General features: G+C 44.3%; 1 protein-coding gene across 2 annotated transcripts in view; it reads right to left on the bottom strand.

Moving 5' to 3' along the window:
• Nucleotides 1–15,661: 15,661 nt before the first annotated feature.
• The window catches only part of LOC128749926 (potassium voltage-gated channel subfamily D member 3-like), an 80,575-nt gene continuing 73,785 nt past the window's right edge, over nucleotides 15,662–22,451 (bottom strand). The window contains exons 6-9 of one of the 2 annotated variants that reach the window (XM_053849941.1): nucleotides 20,450–20,482; nucleotides 20,254–20,346; nucleotides 18,618–18,880; nucleotides 15,662–18,466 (exon numbers count right to left, since the gene is read on the bottom strand). In XM_053849941.1, the coding sequence (XP_053705916.1) occupies nucleotides 18,292–18,466; nucleotides 18,618–18,880; nucleotides 20,254–20,346; nucleotides 20,450–20,482 (564 nt within the window). In that variant the 3' untranslated portion in view covers nucleotides 15,662–18,291. The remainder of the gene's footprint in view (nucleotides 18,467–18,617; nucleotides 18,881–20,253; nucleotides 20,347–20,449; nucleotides 20,483–22,451) is intronic. The other variant, XM_053849940.1, reaches the window with a different exon arrangement.

Genomic DNA, 22,451 nt, shown 5'->3' on the forward strand with positions numbered 1-22,451 from the left:
GTGGAGCCCGCGCCGCCGACGAATCCGACTCACCTTCTGGACTCCCCGGTACCCCAGGGATCCTCACCATCGGTCCTGTTTCCACAAGATGCCAGTCCAGCTTCGGTCGCTTTGGATGAACTATTTTGCCTCATCGCGGACGACGAGGAGCGCGCGCTGGGCGCTCCTACGGCTTCTCCCCATCCTCCTGAATCACCGGATGACGAGCTCGAGGTCCGGCTGCTGCAGGAGGCACAGAACTTTTCGGAGGATCTTCCAGAGCAAGCAGCACCCCGATCATCTGCCCAGGATGAGCTGGTAAAACCGACGCGGCATGTAAATACTTTTTTTAAAACCCGGGACTGGCCCCTGCATGTAAAACAGCCAATGTTAATTGTCGGGGACTCAAATGTGGCAAAGCTCCCTAAAAGTAACCAGAATCACCTTCAAATGGATGCTTTTCCGGGAGCGTCTTTGACGCATGCCATTAACCTGATTGCCACCGCTACGTGCGAGGTCAAGGTGGAGAAGGTCATCATGTCATTTGGCATCAACGATAGACAACTGAAAAACCCACAGTATGAGACACGTTTAAAACAACTTTATGAGGCTGCTACAGCCAAGTTCCCTTTTGCCACCATTAGATTAGCTCAAATAAATTTTTCCCAAAATCTTCCTTTTGAAGATAAACTCAGATTAAACTCCCTTAATCACACTTTAGAAAATCAATTTCCCTTTATTCCCACACTCACCTATGGCCTCTTTCACACTGAACAAGACAACATCCACTGGACCAGGTCCACAGCCGCCTCCATGCTGGAACACTGGCTAAAATATTTAAACTAGATGTCCCCATTAACCTGCAAATACAGGAGGGGAGTACCCAAAACAAAAATATTATTATTATTAATAATAATATTGTTAACCTTTCTCTCACTTTTCAATTAACGGAAGATCAAAATGATCTCCTCAATAAGGGACTTTCATTTATTCCCACCAGCACACAAGTTAATCAAGGGATGAAACACATTAGAAAAGCCATGCGCACTGACCTCTTAGAGTTCCAAAGACGCCTCAAACTCGCAGTTTTCTTTTATGGACGACCTACACAAATCAAAAAACCCTTTACTGCTAAATCTACCTGGGACCCCCCCTTTAGCCACTTTCCACCAGAGTTTAAGACCACTCTTCACAGAGATCTTACCTTTTTTGATGAGGAGTTCCGCATATTCCCCCCCAAGCCCAACATCTCACGGCCCCAATTAGAAGCTTTACAACAACTAATGAATAATAAAAATATAATAATCAAACCAGCGGACAAGGGAAGCGGAGTGGTGATAATGGACAAATCACAATATGTGTGGGAGGGTCAGAGGCAACTGAACGATGCCACCTATTACACACCCTTAGATAAACCTATATACAATCCCCATGATAATAAAAATTACAGATAGATTACGCCAAAAATTCTTGATAAATAAAAAACAAATGTATTTATTGGGAGACATGACACCCAGACCTCGATATTATTACATGCTCCCTAAGATCCATAAAGAACCCTCAACATGGACCATCCCATACGTGCTTCCCCCGTGCCGACCTATAGTTTCAGATTGTGGCAGTGAAACTTATAACACGGCTCAATATATTGACCACTTCCTTCTGCCACTCTCGGTCCTTCACCCGAGCTATCTCAAAGACACTTACCATTTCCTGGAGAAGGTCAGAGCAGCCAGGGTCCCCATCGGTGCTTACCTTTTTTCCTTGGATGTAGAAAGTCTATATACTAATATAGTAATTCAAGAGGGGTTGGAAGCTGTACATAATATATTTAATAAATATCCAGACAGCGATCGACCAGACCAGGAATTACTAGAACTGCTGTGAATTAACCTAACCAGAAATGACTTTGAATTTAATAATAAATATTATTTGCAAATTAAGGGGACGGCTATGGGGAAAAGGTTCGCCCCCTCTTATGCTAATATTTTCATGGCACAGTGGGAAGAAGGGGCTCTATCCAAATGCCCTATTAAACCGCTCTATTTTTATAGATATTTGGATGATATTTGGGGTGTTTGGGTGGATTCATTGGAGACATTTGACCAATTTATCACATGTTTAAATAATCACAACAACTCAATTAAGATGAAGGCCACTATTAACCCCTCTTCAATTGATTTCCTTGATACTACCACTTACTAAGGGGAAAACTTTAATGAGACTAACCAATTAGATACCAAAGTCTATTTTAAAACCACTGACACACATGCCCTATTGCACAAAAGTAGCTTTCATCCTAAACACACGTCTGCAATGTAAAATCTCAACGATTGAGATTTCACCGAATATGTTCACATCATGATGACTTCAGAACAGCCATGAGGGTGCTGTTTCGTGTACTCTCCACTAGAGGGTACTCTCGCTCCTTTTTGCGGTCCTGTCTGAGAACATTTATGGAGAAGCCTGCTGAAAAGGAACACACACCACTTCCATTCATCTCTACCTTTAATCAGTCCACATTTAAATTGATTAGGAAACTACATGACACCTTTGATATCATTAGGAATAATTTACAAATTCTGGAAAAGCATAAAATTATTGCCACCTATAGAAAAAATCCCAACCTGAAACTAATGAGAGCCAAGATCCCTGAATAAATATATACTTACCTGAACTGGTCACATTCCTTTGTAGAACCGTGTAAATTAGAAAAAAGATATAATTAAAACTCCAACCAACCCACATTCTATCTGAACCAAACCCACCCTTTATTCTAACCCTAACCTCACCCTTCACCTGGCCCTTAATTTTTTTTTTTTTTTTTTTTTTTTTTTTTTTTTTTTTTTAGATACGACCACATTCAAAGGACCTAATCTCCACATAACTAATGAATTTATTTTAAAAGTTTAAAGGTTTATTTTAAACCAAAGGACACACACGCCCTGTTCGATGGAATTAAGTTTCCACCCAAAACACACATTTGGAGGCCTTGTGAAGTCCCAATTACTTTGCTTTCACAGGATCTGTTCACATGATGATTTCACGACCGCACAAGGGTGTTGTTTCAAGCACTCCACTAGAGGGTACTACCGCTCCTTCTTAAAGTCATGTCTGAGAACGTTCCTGGAAAATTCTGAGGATAAAAAAAAATTCATATCCCTTCCTTTTATTCTACATTTAATCATTCATACTACAAATTAATCAGAAAATTACATGACTCTTTCAACAGTATTAAGGACAATTTAGTAACACTACACTGTAATGTAATAGGGTTTTGAACCTTTCAGGTACCGGTAGTGAATGACGTCACATACGGGTCTGTTGTTGTACTGACTGTTGTTGGAATACCTGACTGAGTAAAGACGTATACAAAACGGAGCCTGGCGTTCACGACTCATCAATGTTACATGGTGTCAGAAGACAAAACAGAGGAAGAAAATGGCGCAATTTCAACCCCCACCGCATTTAAGTCTCGAAGGCAATCTTGCGGAGAATTGGAGAAGCTGGATACAGCGCTATGAGCTGTTTTGCACCGCGAGCGGCATCGAGGAGAAATCCGAGAAGGTGCAGTGTGCAACTTTTCTTCATGTCGCGGGAGAGGAGGCAATTAAAGTGTGCAATACTTTCGTCTTTGGGAATGACGAAAGGGACAAAATCGCCGTGCTCAAGAGGAAGTTTCAGGACTATTGTGAGCCCAGAAAAAAACTTACCCTATATACGGCACATGTTTTTCACACGAGCTCAGAAGCAGGCTGAGTCCATTGATGCATATGTCACGGATTTAAAGAATAAAGCCAAAGACTGTGAATTTGGAGATCTACATGATTCCCTGGTACGTGACAGAATAGTTTGTGGCATAACTAATGACCAACTTAGAGGCAGACTCCTGAGAGAGGCAGATCTGACCCTTGAAAAAGCTATTGATATCTGCCGTGCGCGTGAGATCACCAATACTCAAGTCAAAGCTCTGACAGAGGAAGTGGAAATGAACAGAATCAGAACAGTCAGACCAAAAGACATCAAAGCTAAAACCAGCACCGGAAGACATGAACAAGATGAGTCCAGCTGCAACAGATGTGGCTTTAAACATGGAACCAAGAAATGTCCAGCAATTGGCCAAACGTGTAAAACATGCAACAAGAGAAATCATTTTGCCAAGATGTGTAAATCGCAGAGTAAGCAGCATCAATATGGGAAGAGGGTGCATGCAATTGAGCAAAGTGAGTGTGAAACTGACATGTTTATTGGCACAGTCAGTGTGGAGCATGAAAAACACATCAGCATAATGGAGTCAGCAGAGACTGAACAGGAGAAAGAAAACTGGACTGAGAAACTAAGAATAAACAAGCAAATGGTGACTTTTAAACTGGACACAGGCGCAGACTGCAATGCGATGTCTGTTCAAACACTCAAGGCACTGGATGTTAAAGGCAGGCTTAAAGTGAGTAAAAGCAAACTAGTTGCATTTTTTGGACAAAAGATAATGCCACAGGGCAAGAGAGTGCTAACATGTGAGCACAAAGGCCAGAAGCATCAAATTGAGTTTGAAATCATACAACAAGATGTCCCAGCTGTTTTAGGAGGAGACACTTGTTTAAAACTTGGCCTAGTACAAAGAGTGCATGTAGTTGGAAAGGAGCATGATATCCTCAAAGAATACCAGGAGCTCTTTAACGGACTAGGTTGCTTACCGGGCCAGCACCATATACAGATAGATCACACTGTCACACCAGTTGTGCATGCTCCCAGGAGGATACCTGTCGCACTCAGGGACAGAGTTGTTGCAGAGTTACAACGCATGGAGAAACTGGGGGTAGTAGCAAGACAGACTGAGCCGACAGAATGGGTCAATAGTATGGTAACTGTCGCCTAAGAAAATGCGTATCTGCATGGACCCAAAGGACCTGAACCAAGCTATAAAACGAGAACACTACCCATTACTCACAGTGGAGGAAGTGGTGTCCCGCATGCCAAATGCCAAATACTTTTCTGTGCTTGATGCTAATCAAGGGTTTTGGCAGATCAAACTTGATGAGGAAAGCTCAAGGTTATGCACATTCAACACCCCTGTAGGACGATACAGATTCCTGCGTTTGCCGTTTGGCATATCATCAGCTCCAGAGGTGTTCCAGAGGGCTATCGCACAGATGATAGAAGGACTAGAAGGAGTTGTGAACATCATTGATGACTTGCTTGTTTGGGGGGACTCCATAGAAGAGCATGACCACAGACTGAGAAAACTGTTAGACAGAGCCAAAGAAAACAATCTGAAGCTTAACAAAAACAAATGCTTCATCAGGACAAAAGAAATCAAGTATATTGGACACACTCTCAGCGACACTGGACTCAGGCCTGATGAGGAAAAAGTGAGAGCAGTGACACATCTACCGGAGCCACAGAACAAGCAGGAGCTGTTGAGATTCATGGGGATGATTCAATATCTCAGCAAGTTTATACCCAACTTGTCAGACATTAGTGCCCCCTTGAGGAAGCTGCTTGAAGGTGGCACAGAGTGGCACTGGGAAGAAACGCAGAAGAGGAGTTTTGAACACCTTAAAAAAAAGGTCACCGATGCTCCCACCCTGAAATACTATGATGTCAACAAGCCCATCACACTATCAGTGGATGCCAGCTCAGAAGGTATTGGAGCAGTTATCCTTCAGGATGGACAACCAGTAGCCTATGGATCACGGGCACTCACTGAAGTTCAGCGCAGGTATGCGCAAATCGAGAAAGAGTTACTTGCCATTGTATACGGATGTGAGAAATTCCGTCAGTACCTGTATGGAAAAGAAATTCAGGTGGAGAGTGACCACAAGCCGCTGGAAAGCATCTTTAAGAAGTCGTTACACCAAACTCCGTTGAGACTTCAAAGGATGTTGCTGAGGCTGCAGAGATACAGCCTTAAAGTCACCTACTGGCCAGGCAAGGAACTTCACATTGCAGACGCTCTGAGTCGTGCATTTCTCAAGGAGCAGAGAGAAGACCTGCTGGGAAAAGATTTAGATGTGAACATGATAACGTCTCAGCTGCCCATGTCAGATGAAAAGCTGCAAAAGTTCAGAACAGCGACTGCAGAGGATCCTGAAATGCAGCTACTAAAGAACATCACACTGAGTGGATGGCCGGATCAAAAGAGTGCAGTGCCAAAAGACATACAGTCCTACTGGACATTTAGGGATGAAATAACACACTCATCCGGGCTGATGTTCAAAGCGGCGAAGCTTATTGTCCCACAACAGCTGAGACAGGAAATGTTAAACAAAATCCATGAGTCACACCTAGGAATGATCAAGTGTAAGGAAAGAGCCAGAGATGTTCTATATTGGCCACACATGTCCACACACATTGAGGAGATGGTTTCACGATGTGCAATATGCAATGAGAATAGGCACCGTAATCCGAGAGAGCCATTACTGTCGCACCCAGTACCAAGTAGACCATGGGAGAAAGTAGGGACTGATCTCTTTCACTACAAAGGATCTGAGTTTTTGCTATGTGTGGACTATTACTCCAAGTTTCCTGAAATCGCAAAGCTGAAAGACACTACTAGTGCTAGTGTTGTAGTTGCACTGAAATCAGTTTTCACAAGACATGGAGTTCCGGATGTTGTCATATCAGATAATGGTCCTCAGTATGCCAGTGCTGAGTTTAGAGAGTTTGCAGAAAGCTGGGAATTCAAGCACACCTCATCAAGCCCTGGTCATGCCCAGTCAAATGGTCAGGCGGAAAGGACCGTACAGACTATAAAGAATCTCCTGAAGAAAGACAGGCAAAACAAAAGTTCTACTATGACAGGCAAACAAGGCCGCTGTCTGATCTGCAACCAGGGGAAAAGGTCAGGGTACAAAGCGGAGCAACATGGCAGCCGGCTGTAGTCCTACACAAACATGAGCAACCACGTTCATTTGTGATTCAAACACCAGATGGAAGGCAGTACAGAAGGAACCGAAAGCCTTTCCTATGACAATGGAAGATGTATACCTGAACCAGGACACAACAGATGACCACACCGTTGTGTCAGACAAAAAAGAAACACCTGATGAACACTCTGAGAGACACTCATACCGAACCAGATCGGGTAGACAAGTTAAGCTACCTGTTAGATATCGAGATTAGTTTTATTGTTTTGTTGATTATGTATATGGTTAAAAGTTTGAAGTTACATTGTCATATTGGACAAGATGGCATATACAGTTGTAAAAAAAAAAAAAAAAAAAAAAAAAAAAAAAAAAAAAAATTAAGAGTACATTTGTGTTTTGAAATGTTTATATGTGAAATGAGTGAGACTTTCATTTAAGGAGATGAGGAACCCTTATTTACTAAACAAAAAAAAAAAAAAGAAAAAAAGAAAAAGAAAAAAGAGGGGGATGTAATGTAATAGGGTTTTGAACCTTTCAGGTACCGGTAGTGAATGACGTCACATACGGGTCTGTTGTTGTACTGACTGTTGTTGGAATACCTGACTGAGTAAAGACGTATACAAAACGGAGCCTGGCGTTCACGACTCATCAATGTTACATACACAACCACGAAAATAATTGCGGCATATAGAAAAAATCCCATCTTAAAACAAACACATGTGGGAGTGAGACACCATGTTCAAATCCTAACCCTAAACCTAACCGGAGGGCACCCCACCAGTGACTCCACTCAGATTTGAAAATCATAGCTGCCACCGGAGGGCGCACCATCAGTGACAGCTGAGGTTTGATGAAAATCATAGCTGCCACCAGATGGCGCACCAGCAGTAACCGTTCAGCTTTTCTGATAATCACAGCTGCCACCAGAGGGCGCACCACCGATGACTTTTCTCAGGTGTGAAAATAATAGCTCCACCGGAAGGCACACTACCACTCATGCAAATTCGGAAAATGTCAAATCTCTCCACCTTTGGAATTTCTCTTCAGAGATTATTTATCTATCTTTGAGCCCAATTTCACAATTGACAAAATACCCAATAATTGGCTCCGTCTCCCATGACATTCAACCTCTTTTTTACCTGTGTGTGATTAAAGCAGCTCCTCCATCTTAAGTTTCCGCTGCTCTGCTGCTTTGGTCTGTAACTCAGTCAACAGGTGACCAAAGCAAACAAATAATTAAATACCAAGTTAATTAAACAAAAATATTAAGAAATGTTCGTGTTTTGTGGTGTTTTTAGATTGGAATAAACAAGTGAATCAGGAATAAAGTGGTCCTTGCATTCAAAACAATGTGGCATGCTTGCTAAAATCATGATGAGCAGAGGCAATATTTGTGAGTCAGCAGTATGTTCACGCGCTCCTCATAACCATATATGGGCATAAAGGAGAACCTTCCGGACCGCTGCTTCGAGCTAACTGACGGCTAACAGGGATAAAAGTAATAAAAAGTGAAGAGCCTAGACAACAGCAAGACCAAAGGTACAAACATCACGACTCACATCTTAAACTCACCTGCTAATTAGCTCCAAACGCAACATGCATCCCAATTAGCCTAATTGTAACGTTAAAAAGCAACGAGTGCGCACATTGAATAATCCACATTATGTCAGGAAGAGTCCACGAGTGACTTCAGCATGGAAACAGCTCTCAAGACTAAGAGCACACAGTGAGCAACGTACAGGCCGTTAGCAGCGAGGCTAACGTTAGCTCTCTCTAAATGCATAAAAACGCACCCAAAATACAAATTGCAAGTTCCTACAACCAACATCAGCCAACACGAACATGAAACATCACTGTGGGCAACACGAGGGGCGAACTTTCCACCAAGCACAGAACCAAGAGCAAAGCAGAGTCCAGCAGGCCTCAAGTTCACATGCTAAATGAGCTGTAGCTCGGACACCATGTGCAAGCCAATTAGCCTCATTTTAACAGTAAAAGAGCAACCAGAGCTCTGATACACGTCATTAAAAAAAAAAAAACCAAGAGAACAGCAAGACCAAAGGTACAAATATTCAATCATTACAAGCATTAAATCACGACTCGCATCTTAAACTCACCTGCTAATTAGCTCCGACCACAACATGCATCACAATTAGCCTAATTGTAATGTTAAAAAGCAACGAGTGCGCAGATTTAATGATCAACTTTACGTCAGAAAGAGTCCACGAGTCACTTCAGGAGGTAAACGTATGAATTTTCCCAGTAAAACAGCTCTTAAGGCTGAGAGCACATCGTGAGCTCCTTCCTCGTGTTCAAGCTGCTCCTCGAAATGCACCGAAAAACGTACAAAAAGTATTGACTGGAAGTTCCTCCAACCAACATCAGCCACCATGAGCATGAAAACAACACTGCAAGCAACAAGAGAGGCGAAATTTTCCACCAAGCACAGAGCAGAACATAGATGTCTCCTTACCTGAGTTCTAGAGACGAATGAAATGGAAGCGAGGGGCCGCAGCGCTTGATCGGCACAGGTGCGTTTAGGGATAATCGGAATTGTTAGTGTTAGCCGCAAATAACAGGCAAACAGTGATTGCTGAGACAGCAAAAGACTGCAATGACGGCACAAGCAACGTTGATGATTTCAATATTTTTGGATAATTTTCTGTGCAGGTGTGTCAGCATCAAATTAAATAATTCATTAAGGATTTTGGCAACATATGCGTAGGTTTTTCCTTTTTTTTTTGCATGCATTCATGGACAATTGGAAATTTCAGTGTTGCCCAAAAATCACAGAAGCATGATTCCAACAATCAGCAATTAAGTAACAAATCAAATCAGTTTTTTACCTGATGCTCCTCCTCCTCCTGAGACGTATCCCCGGCTCTGCAGCTCCGTCGTCATGGCAACGCTCCCCCTCCCCTCTTTACTGACAATTGGCTCCAGAGTGAAGGGCAGAATATTGTATATTGTCCTACCTGTGATCTGAGAGCTGATGTTCTGACCTAACCATTGACAATGGGAAAACTTGAAAGATTCAAGAATTTTTTTGTTTGGGACATAAGATGATGGTGTTGTCATTATTAATATCCTTAAACTTGTTTATTTGTCGTTAGATTTCAAGACTTATGAACATGTCTTTGAGTGGGGGTGTTGAGTAACTGACAAAGTCATATTCCATGTACATGTATGGTGGGTGTTGGTTTGAGTTCTGGCCAGGAGATGGCACTGTGAGGTACAGCTTGATTTGTCCAGATTGAATTGCGCATGTGCAAATAAAAAAGTGCGGGAGGAATCCCAGTCCCGCCATGGAAAATTTTTGTCCACCTCGTAGAAAGTACACTTTACCGAATAACCACCACCCTGGTGCATCTCACGAGAGTTTGCTGCCAAGAAGAAAGCTTCCCTCAACAATTGCTACTCTGAGGAAGGTTGGCCTGTCGTGCGCAGAGGCACAGCTGCTCCAGCACCCCGAGATTTGGGCGGTGCACTGCCTTCTAGTCTCACTAGAAGGTACAAAATAAATGAAAATCCTAACCCTCAGCCACCAAGACCAGTGGTAAGACCAACCAGGCATATCAACACCAACGATAAATTCAGAGACTGGTTGTCAACCTGTGTTGATTGTCGGTGCCTCCAATGTCTTCAAGCTGCCCAAATGTAACGGGCAGGAGCTGCAGATGGACTCCTTTCCGGGAGCAAACCTCAGCCGTGCCATCCACATCATCTCTTCAGCGACCAGGTGGAGAAGGTCATCTTGTCGTTTGGTTAAATGACAGACAGGCAAGGTCACATGCGCTCAGTCCTAAATGACAGCAACTATACGACACAGCATGCTCCAAGTTTCCTGCCGACACCATCCTATTTGCACAGGTTCACTTCTCTCAGTCTCTTCCTTATGAAGAGCAACTTACTCTAGCCTCCCTAAATCAAAATATGCAGTGAAAATTCCCCTGCAGCCCCACACTTGCAGACCACCTTTTCCACACAGAGGAGGACTGCGTCCATTGGTTGGAGCATTTCAACTAAATGCCCCCAAGAACCTGCCAAAACAGGAAGGGGCAAAGATATTGTCACTTACTCAACATCAGTCAGACATTTTTTAACAAGGGGCTTAGTTTTATTCCGACCAGCACACACCATCACCATGGGCTGAAACGCAAAAGATCTGTCATGCGAGCTGATTTACAGCCATTTCACAGACGCATCAAATTAGCTTTTTTTTTTTTTTTTTTAATGGGAAACCCACTACAGAATCCCGGAGTTTATTCACTCACAAATCCGCATGGGACCCACCGTTTGAATATGTTGCACCTGCATTTAAAGAAGCCCTAACTAGCGATCTTACCTTCTTTGACAGAGAGTTCCATCTTTTCCCGCCAAGGCCCAACATCACATGTCCACAACTCGAAGCCCTGGAAGAATTAATTTCAAATCAGGACATTACACTAAAACCGGCTGATAAGGGAAGCGCAGTGGTAGTGATGGACAAATTACAGTACCCATGGGAGGGTTATAGACAACTGTCAGACAGAAATTACGTACCTTTAAATAGGCCCATTTATTTAGATACAACCCCAATGTTTGCGGCAGTCACAAATAGATTGGTCCAAAAGAAATTCATCGATAAGAAGCAAAAGCAATTTTTGATGGGCGATGAAACACCCAGACCCAGGTATTTCTACATGCTCCCCAAGATCCACAAAGACCCAACCTCACAAAATAAGACGAGCAGCTTGAACATACAAAGACTATCCACTTCCAATAAACTCCTCTGCAGAGCAGATAAAATACAAGACAAAATAAAGCAAAATGAGCAAAGAAAAAGTCACACAAGAGCCGCAAAATCAGTTGAGGTCCCTGTGGACTAAACACCAAGCAAACATAACAGTCGATGGAATAAACAGCCTCTGATTTCAAAGGCAGGTTCCCTTCATTGATCCCTAATCACCCTGAAATGGCCAGGTTTGAGGCTTGGAGGGGAGAAATCTGTGGATATTACAAAAGAACGGCAGAGGAAGAGTATGTTGAAGAGAGACATGAGGACAAAGCATCCCATGACAACACATTAGTTGAATTAGTTCAAACTCAAGACCAGACTTGAGGACATGGAGCAGAGAGAGCTGCAGGAGTTGTTGTACAGAAAGTCCATGGCAGGAGGGAGAGAGAGAGAGAGAAGGGAAGTGTGATGGAGTTCGAGGAAGTGAAAACCATCAGGAGCCTTTGAGAGCAGAGATGGTGAGATGGGGGTATGAGACAGAAGAAGACATAAATATAATTCAACTACGGTGATGCAGATGCAATAAACAGCTGTCGAGTTCGGTTTAAATACGGATTGACATTAATAATTCCAGGCTGGGAAACTAGGGCAGCAGAATTAAAAAAAAAAAAAAAAAAAAGATAAATACAAGTGTTTAGAATTCAACGGGCAGATGCAAGATCACGCGGCACTTTTGAGATTGTTGTCAGTCTATTCCTCTGAACAGAACGGGAAGAGATGCAGCAGGACGAAGAAACCAGGACTTGATCACAACCAACCGAAACGCCCTGAAATACAAGGAAATATGAAACAAGTCCCCATCAGCTCTGAAGATCAGGGGGCCCCAGCAGGCCCCTTCTCACCCCAAAATGCCAAGCCATGACTCCAATTTTACACAATCAATTTGATATATATGTGTGTGTGTGTGTGTGTGTGTGTGTGTGTGTGTGTGTGTGTGTGTGTGTGTGTGTGTGTGTGTGTGTGTGTGTGTGTGTGTGTGTGTGTGTGTGTGTGTGTGTGTGTGTGTACAGAATAAGTTCAGTCTGAACTTTGGGAGGGGATTGTGCAAATTTGTCAACATGCTACCAACATCAAGACACAATGTGCTTTGAAGACATACAGAGGTGGTGTTCTACAGTTTGAGGAAGTGAGGGTAGTTCAGAACATGTATGATGACAGAGGTGACGAGAGAGTGTTGAGACAGCGCTCAGCTTGTTTTCTACCATTAGTAATGAGGTCAGGGAGGAGAGTCTTGGACCATGATGTTTGCTGAGAGAATGCGACAGGAGACGCAAAAGAGGGTCCTTGGCATTCAAATGTCTGACAAACAAGAACTGTTTCAGAATGATAAAGAGAGGTTAGAGGTCAGAGAGCTGCAGCAGTTGTCATGGTACAGAAAGTCTATGTCAGCAGTCCGAGTAGTACAGTACTGTTGGAGGAAGTATGTGAGGGTAGTGAAGAACATGGCAGAGGAGGACAGAGATGAGGTGAGTGAGACCAGAGCTCAGCTCTTGTTTGTGGTGGTGAGGTCAGAGAGGAGTGTCATGGACCGTGATCTTTGCTGATGATGTGGAGGTGTGTGACAGAGATGGTTACTGAAATTACAGGTGTAAAACACCTTTGAGGAGAGAGAAATGTTGGATGCAGTATCAAGTCTTCAGAGCAAGACTTCAGTGTGCCATGGTGATGAGGTCAGAGAGGAGTCTCGTGGACCATGATGTGGAGGTGTGAGAGAGACTGATATTCAAATTACTGAGGAAAAGAAGCGCCTTAGTGACAATGGAGGGATGAGAGACATGAATGCAGTGGCTGAAGAGGAGCAGAGCAAAACTACTACTGTATTCAGAAAACACCAGAACTGTGAGTCCAACAAGGCTCAGTATTTGGGCCCCAAACCTTTGTTGTCAATGATACACAGTAATGATTCACTGGATACAGAAGAGAGAAAGTGGACCACAGCTGATGTTTGTGCGAGCTCAGTGACCCGGGTCACCATGTTCAAACCTTCAGCAGAAGCGTCGAAGCGGAAAAATTCACGTGATGGACGACAAATGAAGCTTCATTTGATATTTCGCTTGTGTAGATAACGGTTAGACATGCGCGCAGTGTTGCAAGTCGACAGAGTTTGTGAAGAGTCATTTCAGTCAGTCAGTCGAGTGCAGTTTGAGAGACATTTCAAGATGAAAGTTTGAGCAACATGAACAAACCCAATCAGAAAAGCTTGAGCAAACAAAGCACTGAGCTTAGCTTCGAGGGATCCTCCGGAGCTCACTGCAGTCACTTGGGACACATGAAGAAAGAGGTCCAGAAGTCAGCCAAAAGAGAGGAAGGAAGCAAAGACGGAGCCCAAAAAATCAGCCCCAACAAACACGGTCAAACCCAGAACAGGTGACTTGAAGGAGGAGAAGCTTGATGCTGATTGGCTGAGATTTCCTGCAGAGGTGGGTCTTGGAGGTAAGAACAGAGAAATGGAGGGAAACATTTGGAAGGTTTTCATTGGCCGGTTTAAAATGGAAGGACCCAAAAGAAGAAGCAGGCGAGGGGTCAAGAGGTGCTGCAGAACAGAGTGACTCAACAATACAACCACAGATGAATAAATGACGTATAATATTTTATTAAATCTAGACAATATAGGAAGAGGCAAGGAAGAGAAAACGTGAAAATCATTGTGTTTCTGTCAACAGAAAATATAAATAGAAGAAACAGGAGCCAACGACGAAGAGCAACAGTGATGAGTCAGAATGGAACAATAACTTTTTTTTTTTTTTTCAACAATTTGTGTAACACCTCAGATCTGAGGTGGCACTTGACCTTGACTGATCCATTTTCCCAGTCTCCTTGGCTGTTGGGGGTCTGGAGCCCGTCACAGGCTCCATCTGAAGAAGCATCAGAGCAGTGATGGAAACATGTCACAGTCCGAAGCAACCGGGTAAAAAGCAGTGATTTCCCTTCATCACTGAACATGGCTCCTTATCACTGAAATCTCAAGGTCACCCCAAGGGCAGACAACTCCACATGCTGATCACTCACTCGAAGGGCTCTTACTCCAATCAGAGCTGGAGGGAAAGCCCTTGAGGTGGATTGATTTGAAGCTGAGGGCAGTCGGAGTGAGGGCACCCACGACCAGCACAGAGCCGTTTCTTCGTCCGAGCAAGGTACAAAATGGACAGCAACTCAACCGTCGACTCACGTCTGGTGTCTGCGTTTCAGTTCCTCAACTGCTCCATCCTCATTCTGACCCTGCTGCTGGGGCTCCCGGGGAACCTGTGGGTGTGTTGGCTGGTCTTCAGAACCAAGAGCCTTCAGAACTGCAACAACACTCTGCTGGTGAGTTTAGCCGCCAGCGACATCCTCAAGTGCACAGTCGACACGCCGCTCTTCCTCTTCTCCTTCCTCTCTGTGGTCGGGGAAGGAGACTCCGTGGGTGGTGTGCAGCAGTTCACCTACTCCCTCAGCAACCGTGTCCAGCTGCTGACCCTGGTCAGCATCAGCGTGGAGCGTTTCCATGCCATCGCCTTTCCTTTCCATGTGGAGAAGAGAAGACTTTGTGTTTCCTTCTGGATTCTCTGCACCGGCAGCAGCCAGACCCACGGAAATCGTGGTGGCTGTGTGTCCCCTCACCCCAAAGAGAGGAGAAAGAAACACATGGAGGGGAAAGTGGCTCAGCGGTTCAGGTACACCACGATAGCCTTCAGCCTTTTATGACTTCCCATCGTGCTGATGTTGCTGGTCGGGGCCACCATGTGGCGCCACACCAACAGAGTGAGTTCATCTGGATCATGCGGGAATATAACTGACTCAATAAAGCAAAGAAACGAAATCTGAAAATCTCATCAAAAAATACAAATAGTTCATATTGAATAAGAGAAAACAAATTCTCCCAATTTATTTATTATCCTAATTTGATCTTTTTTTTTTTCGTTGATATGCAACGGAAAAAAATATTTTCCGTTGCATATCAATTTTTGATGCACTCTACTTACCAGCAACTTAAATTCCTTTCATTTTAAATTCAATTTCCAAAACCAGAAAAGCCGTAAATAGATTTTTACCTCCATAATTCAACACCCTTTTTGCGCATTTGAAACGCCACTGATAGACATTGTACTGCAGAGGGCAGCACCATCCCAGAAATGAACTTCGCTGATGCATTTTTTTTTTCCTGACAGATTCTCGCAGCACCTTCAGGTTGTTAGGTCACCGTTTAATAACGCAGCTGCTGATGGAGCTGGACACTTCGGCCATGGTGCTGACCTGCGTCCAAGCGGCCGTCGACCCTCTCATCTCCACTTTCGTCACCTGACAGTTTCTGTCAGAACTCTGCCAGATCTTCTCCTCTGAAACTGAGAATGTGAATTTACCCGCCGACGACCATTAAAAACGAGACCTCACAGTTAACGTTTGTGGCAGATATAGATTTTTTTTTTTTCTTTTATGAGGCGTTTCACAGTTAAGACACAAGACAAGGTCATAAATAATATCCAACACCTGACAGGATATGCACAGCAGTAGTCTCAACAACGACAGGTGGAGGGCAAAGCAAAGAGTCCAGAGAAGAGAAGACGACAGAGAGAAACACCATCACAGACCTGTTGCTGTGGTTCGATGGGCATTACAAACTTCAAATGACAATTAACGCCACTTAACTAACACAAGTGTCGACAGGAATATCTCGTCTCTGAATTGACTGGATCCTTGCGAGCTGCTTTTTGGGGCTTCAAATCGGGTGAGCGACGTGAGTTCTGTCATCATATGTACCACGTGGTGTCAATATTTGTGCTTCAACTTTCCAATTTCATTTTCCTCGTCTGAATGACTTATATGACGGAACCTGAACGCATCAGCGCTGCCACTTCAAATGAGAGATTTATTACATTAAACCAATAAACACTGAAAAAGTGACTAGATTACTCTAACTTTTTTGTTTTCATTTTGTCACATTGCCACTGGATACTGCTGGGTTTGTGTCATTTCTAATATTTGGCTGAAAGTTACACGGTCAACGCCATCTAGAACACGAGTGATCAACAGTATTTATCTGGTTAAAACAAAATGTTGTGAAGTCAGAAATAATTGTGTTTCGTTCCAGAGCTGTTTCCTGTCTCACAGACTGAACCGGATTAGTCGTGTCTCCATGACCTTGGAGCAGGTCAGCTCATCCTGATCTCACTGAGGACTAGTGTACATCATGCTTACAAGTGCACAGGTTTGCTACTCACTGGATCCACTATTTTTAACTGTCATATTTGAACCTACTCCGCTACATACTGGCAGCTGTCCTACCTAACAGTATTGCTTGTGAAATACGCCGCCTGATACTGTATAGCATACCATGGATTAAGTCTCATGAAATGTCCAGTTTCTCCCAGTGTGTTGCATTTGACCTGGAAATATGTTGCGCAGAAAGCTCAACCTGACATGGCGAATAAAGACAGACTACAGGTGGAGGTAGAGACTCGGGAGGCGACTGACTGGACGGTGCACTTTTTCAAGTGTGCTCATCGTCGACATTTGACCCGGGTGAGCCCGGTGAACGCAGAAGCATCGGGCAGAGATGATCAGCCGTGTGGAGTGGAGGGGGGAAATACTACTCGAGTCACATGGCGGGTGAAGTCAACGCATTTCTGAAACACCGAGGAGGACGAAAGTACAAACACCGAGAATCCTAAACCACAGGAAGTACACATACTCAACTCACAACAATTTTTGAAAAATGCCCACTGAGTTCAGGGGAGGAGAAACAGCTATAAAGACTACTGAAAGCATACTTTGGATCACACAGTTGGGGTGGGTGGGAGGAGTGGAGGGGACAACAGGACGACAACAAGAGAGATACAAAGAAGAGGACAGCTTCACTGGTTCTGCCAAACAATGATCAAATATTACAAAATATTCTATTCACAATATTCACAATGGGCCGGAAACACGCTTGTGTCAGGAGCTCTCAGCGGTACCTTGTGCTTTGTATTGTGGCGGTTTGGGTGGGGGGGTTTTTGTGTTTAACTGAGGAGATGCAAGAAGCCGAAGGAAGGTGAGGATGGCCGGTGTGCGTGTGTGCAAGGAAGGGAGGAGGGCGGGAGTCGAGCTGAACAGGCACATTTTGTGTAAAAAGGCTTGTGGCTGAGAAGCACTGACAGAAACGTGTCGCCCATCAGAGTGGCAGCTAGTCATTTATATATCTATATATATTTTTATGTATATATCGTACACTGAAGGACCTCCAGGAGAATTGAAACATGTCTTCAATCCACTGACACGCACGCACATGCACTCCCCACACGCACGTACCTCCCAGCCCGTTTGTCAAGCCGCACCTGCACACTCGTATGTGAAACTGCCAACGTCTACCGTGCTATTCTGAAGGATAATATCAAGACCTGACGGCGGGAACGTGTGGGTCAGGGCACAAACGGAGTTGATGTCATGGTTTCTCCTACAATTCCCTTGATCTCCTGCTAAAAAGACTTGAAGCAAAAATCATAAAAAGGTGCTTTGTGCTCAGTGACACTTACTCCGGGCGGCACACGCTCACCATACATCCTCGAAAAACCACCGCCTACACAGGTTTCTATCTCACACTGAAGTATCTAAAACAGCTCTGTTCATGTCAGTACAGTACATGGCCAGCAGAGGGCAGGCGTCTTCGCCGGCCCCTTTGGAGTCTCTTAAAAACGGCCTCTCTGCTGACCCTCACAGCGCAGACACCTTCACGACGTTCTGGAGGGTGGGAGCTGCCGGCAGGTGGGCTTCGCCCTCGGGGGTCGTCACGGGCGGCGTGGGGATGCTGATGATGGCTGTGGTGATCTGGCTGCTCTGGCAGTTCAGGGAGGATTGATCTTCAGTGCGCATGTTCAAACTGGAGCGGCTGCGTGGGAGGGAGAAGACACCGTTGAGGCCACAGAAGACACCTTCAGGACCACTCTTCACTGTGAGGAACCGCGACATGTCGAACTCAGACGGGAACGTTCCTGCTTCAGACTTGTGGATCCAGCTGTTGTGGAGTTCCTTTGGCTCACCTGGTGCTGAGCGGCTGGATGTGGATGGTGCTGAGCTCCTGCAGGCCCTGATGGTGGTGGTGGTGGTGGTGGGTCAAAGGCTGCAGATGAGCAGGGCCACTCGCGTTGGGTAAAGGTGTGTGGCGCTTCTTGCTCCGCCGCGTACAGCAGGTGCCGGTGATGCCCTCTTGGCTGGAGAGGGAGGGGCTTCTGGATGGATAGTTCTGAAGCCCCGCCTCCAGGTAGCTCTGCTGGTAATACTGCTCGTCCACAAACTCGTGGTTCTACAAAGAGAGTGTTAAATAAATGTTGCCGTGCATTATGGGAAAATCATCCACAACCATCCCAGACTATCCAAGTCGAGGTTAAGATGATGAGAACCTCGGCGTGAGAGCATGCAGCTTTAATCCTAGTTTAGGAACAAAGCAGGCCGTGGTGACCTCGACAGCCGAATCCCTGTTGTTTCATGACATGAGGGAAATGTGTCCACGTTGCAGGGTTGAAAAAGGCTTGCCATCACTTCTGATTCAAACCCTGAGACACAGCTTTATTTTCTTAATGTGAGGTCAGTTGTCAAGGTCTGCACAACATTTAGTAGCATCTCGTGTTTGCAACCAAGCGAACAGGCACGTCCGTACAATGAAGCAAATCTAGTGAACCAGACTGGGCGCTTCATTGGGCTGGCGGTGCTCATCAACATCATAAGTTCTGCCTCTGAGTTTTTTCAGCTTTCTTTCCGCTGATTAATGTTGTGCAAAGGAACATATGATCAGGGAACACTGAAATGAACCATCAAACAGGGACGACTGACAAGCTCCAGGGGTCAAACTCATTTGAAGCCTTAGGCATCGAGAGTGAGTAGTGCTAAGCAATGAGTCGTGCTCTTGAGAAAAAAAAAAAACACAGTAAAACCAACAATTCCATAATGCACTGCAACAGTTTCAATAAACTCAGCTGAGAACAGAAGGGAAAAACTTCATAGCATAGCAAATGCATAGTATATTATATATATATATATATATATATATATATATATATATTTTTTTTTTTTTAAATAACTTTTTAAAAGAGGTAAATGAAGTGTAGCTTCATGCTGAAGGAAAAAAAAAACCTCCAAAATGCAAGAAAACATGTCTAAAATCTGACTTACGAGGACAAATATTGATATTAAAGAAGGAACTCCAATAAAATGACATGAAAAGGTTATGCCCAAACACTAACATAGTCTGATTTGGCTTGGACCTTGAGAAGGCTGGGTGGCCACATGGATCCCTCGCTTTTCCCACCACTTTATTCAAGCTTCATTCTCTGATAGTCTCTCATATTCTTATGGATGCAGAGCAGAGCACCTCATCAAAACTGAATCTTTCCCAACAAACAGAGAGCCAAAGTTCACCGTGTTATAAATATTGAATAAAAGTGTGCTTGAAATGAATAACACAGAGCTATTACTCTAATCCAAACACTACTTTTGCTCGCTGCCGTTTCCGCTGCGCTGCATTCAAAACACACATTAATATTTCAGCCCGACCAGACTGACATAAAGTCCCGTCTGTAATTCATAAGCAATAAGATCTAACTTGTGAACTGAAATGACATGATAGAAGCAGATTCCTCCTTGTCCTCGACCGCTGTGAAGGCTGGGACTGAAACTCACCGTGGTCTTCTCCAGACAGTGCAGCAGGTGGTGGTGTTGACTCTCCAACAGAGAGGCCGACTTGCTCAACCGCTGCTCGTCGTCGGCCGAGCTCTGCAGAAACGAAAAAGCAAGCACATTCATTTCTTTTTTTTTTTTTTTTTTTCGCCGGAGAGTCACAGGATCAGTGGTGAGAGGTGTGTGGGCGACTGCGCACCTGATCGGAAAAGTTCATCTTGTATGGAAGTTGCTTGAGAGGGAGACAAAAGCAAAGAGACAGGTAGTTTTACATGGCGGGAGAGTTGAGCAGGGAGAACAGACAGCTGTCAGGTTGGCAGTGGTGCTGGTCTCACACACTCACACATTAACACGTCCAACATGCCGGGAATGTCCGCTGACAGCACCGACGCTGGGGAATTGACCTCTACTCACATACGTACACAGAACATATGTTGTTCAGTACTGACATTAAAGCTAGGATCATGGATCTGCACGACCGCAAGGCACTTGCAGATGACGTGTGATCCACAACATAGTTAGAGCAACTTATTTTGGTCAGCAAACATCACAAATTTGTATGAAGTTCTCGACAACCTTAAGGTTCATCGTCACAGTCAATTTTCCAACTGAAAATGCTACAAAAACAAACCGCAGTTATTCACCACCGCTACACAAGATAAAAAAAAATAATTTAGATGTTTAAACCTGAAAATGTAGTGTATAGAAATAGTACAAGTGGTTGTTGGTCCATGTGGTGGACTGGTGACCCATCAAGGGTGTCTTCAGCACAGATAGACTCCTGACAACCCTATCAAAATGTGCTTTAAAAGGGGCTCCATTTGAACAGGCGAGGGGGGAGGATTGCTAAATCTGGAGTCAAAAAAACTTTATTTATAGTAACTCAGTCCCTCATTTTTTCCAAATACTCCTTCGCACGAAAGTTTGAAAAGTGATCACAAGTTTGCAGGACGTGAAATAAAGTTTGTGGAAGAAGTAACTCAATCCAGAGCCCATAAACATCAACTATTTCACAATACAGTATCGGCGCGCAGCATTATTTGATATCGCTCTGCATCTGCACACATAAACACTTGCACGGGATTACATCAGTCTCTCCCAGCAGCGTCTTGTGTTTGTTCAGAGCAAGCTGCTGTGTTTCAGTGCGGCAGGGCGAGTCGGCTTAAAGACACGGTGATATTCGAGGAGAGGGTGCGTTGCTGAGCAGGTAAGTTCCAGCTCTCCGCGTCTCTGTGTTCCCTACCTCAAGCAAACGCAGCAGTAAAACACAGGTGTTTAGAGCCAGCTATTTTGATTCAGAGGCTGGTATCAGCAGAGATTTTGGAGGCGGGAGAAGTGCCCTCAGTGGTCACCAACGACTCTACATCCTGATGTGAGCTTACATCACTGCCCTGGATGCTCTAACGCTGAGTCAACTTTAACACTCCACATCAAAAAACTAAACGCCGGGCTTATGCTTCCCTAAGAGCAGTAAATGAAACAAAAAATCTGTTTCCTACGCGAGAAACAGCTCTCATAACTATTAATAATGCGTCTCTTTTAATGAAACCTAACTCACACAAATGAAGTGAAATGAATCATTTTTTTGGTTTACTTCTCACATAAAGATGCGCTCATTAAATACAGAAGCACCCAGAGAGGCTGCATAAACACCGGCATTCCCAGTCCGAGGCAAATAAAAGTGCTGCACACGGTTTGTCTTTGTTCTGAGCCGTGTCAGCTGCAGGCCACTGTCGTGCCTGTGAACAGCAACATCATCCCCGAGTGGTGTTTCCTTGAGTAGTGTTTACATTTCCCTGCTGCTCCGCCTGAAGCCTGCTCCTCAGCTGGTCGCTCACATTAGACGCGATGCTTATTGAAATAGCTCCCAGTCAAGTGCTCGGATCGGACGTGCATGCCAACGCCGCTCTGACTTCGGAGTACTTCCCCAGAAATGCCACCGTGAAAAAAAAAAGAAAGAAGTAGAGCCTCTTTGGCCACTTGGATATTCAGTTATGATCGGTGAGTGTTTGGCTCTTGAGGACCAGAGATGGCTGCTGGTCAGGTTTTATTTATTATTTATTTATATATATTTTTTGGATACACAGTTACCGGTTCATGTCTGGTGAATAGCTTAAGCATATTTCCTGAGCCTGCATGGCTCTTGGAAGTATTTTACTCAGGTCATTGTATGCTACGTTTTATACAGGCAGGTGATTGGC

Source organism: Synchiropus splendidus, chromosome 18 (assembly GCF_027744825.2).
Source record: "Synchiropus splendidus isolate RoL2022-P1 chromosome 18, RoL_Sspl_1.0, whole genome shotgun sequence".
Lineage (NCBI taxonomy): Eukaryota > Metazoa > Chordata > Actinopteri > Syngnathiformes > Callionymidae > Synchiropus > Synchiropus splendidus.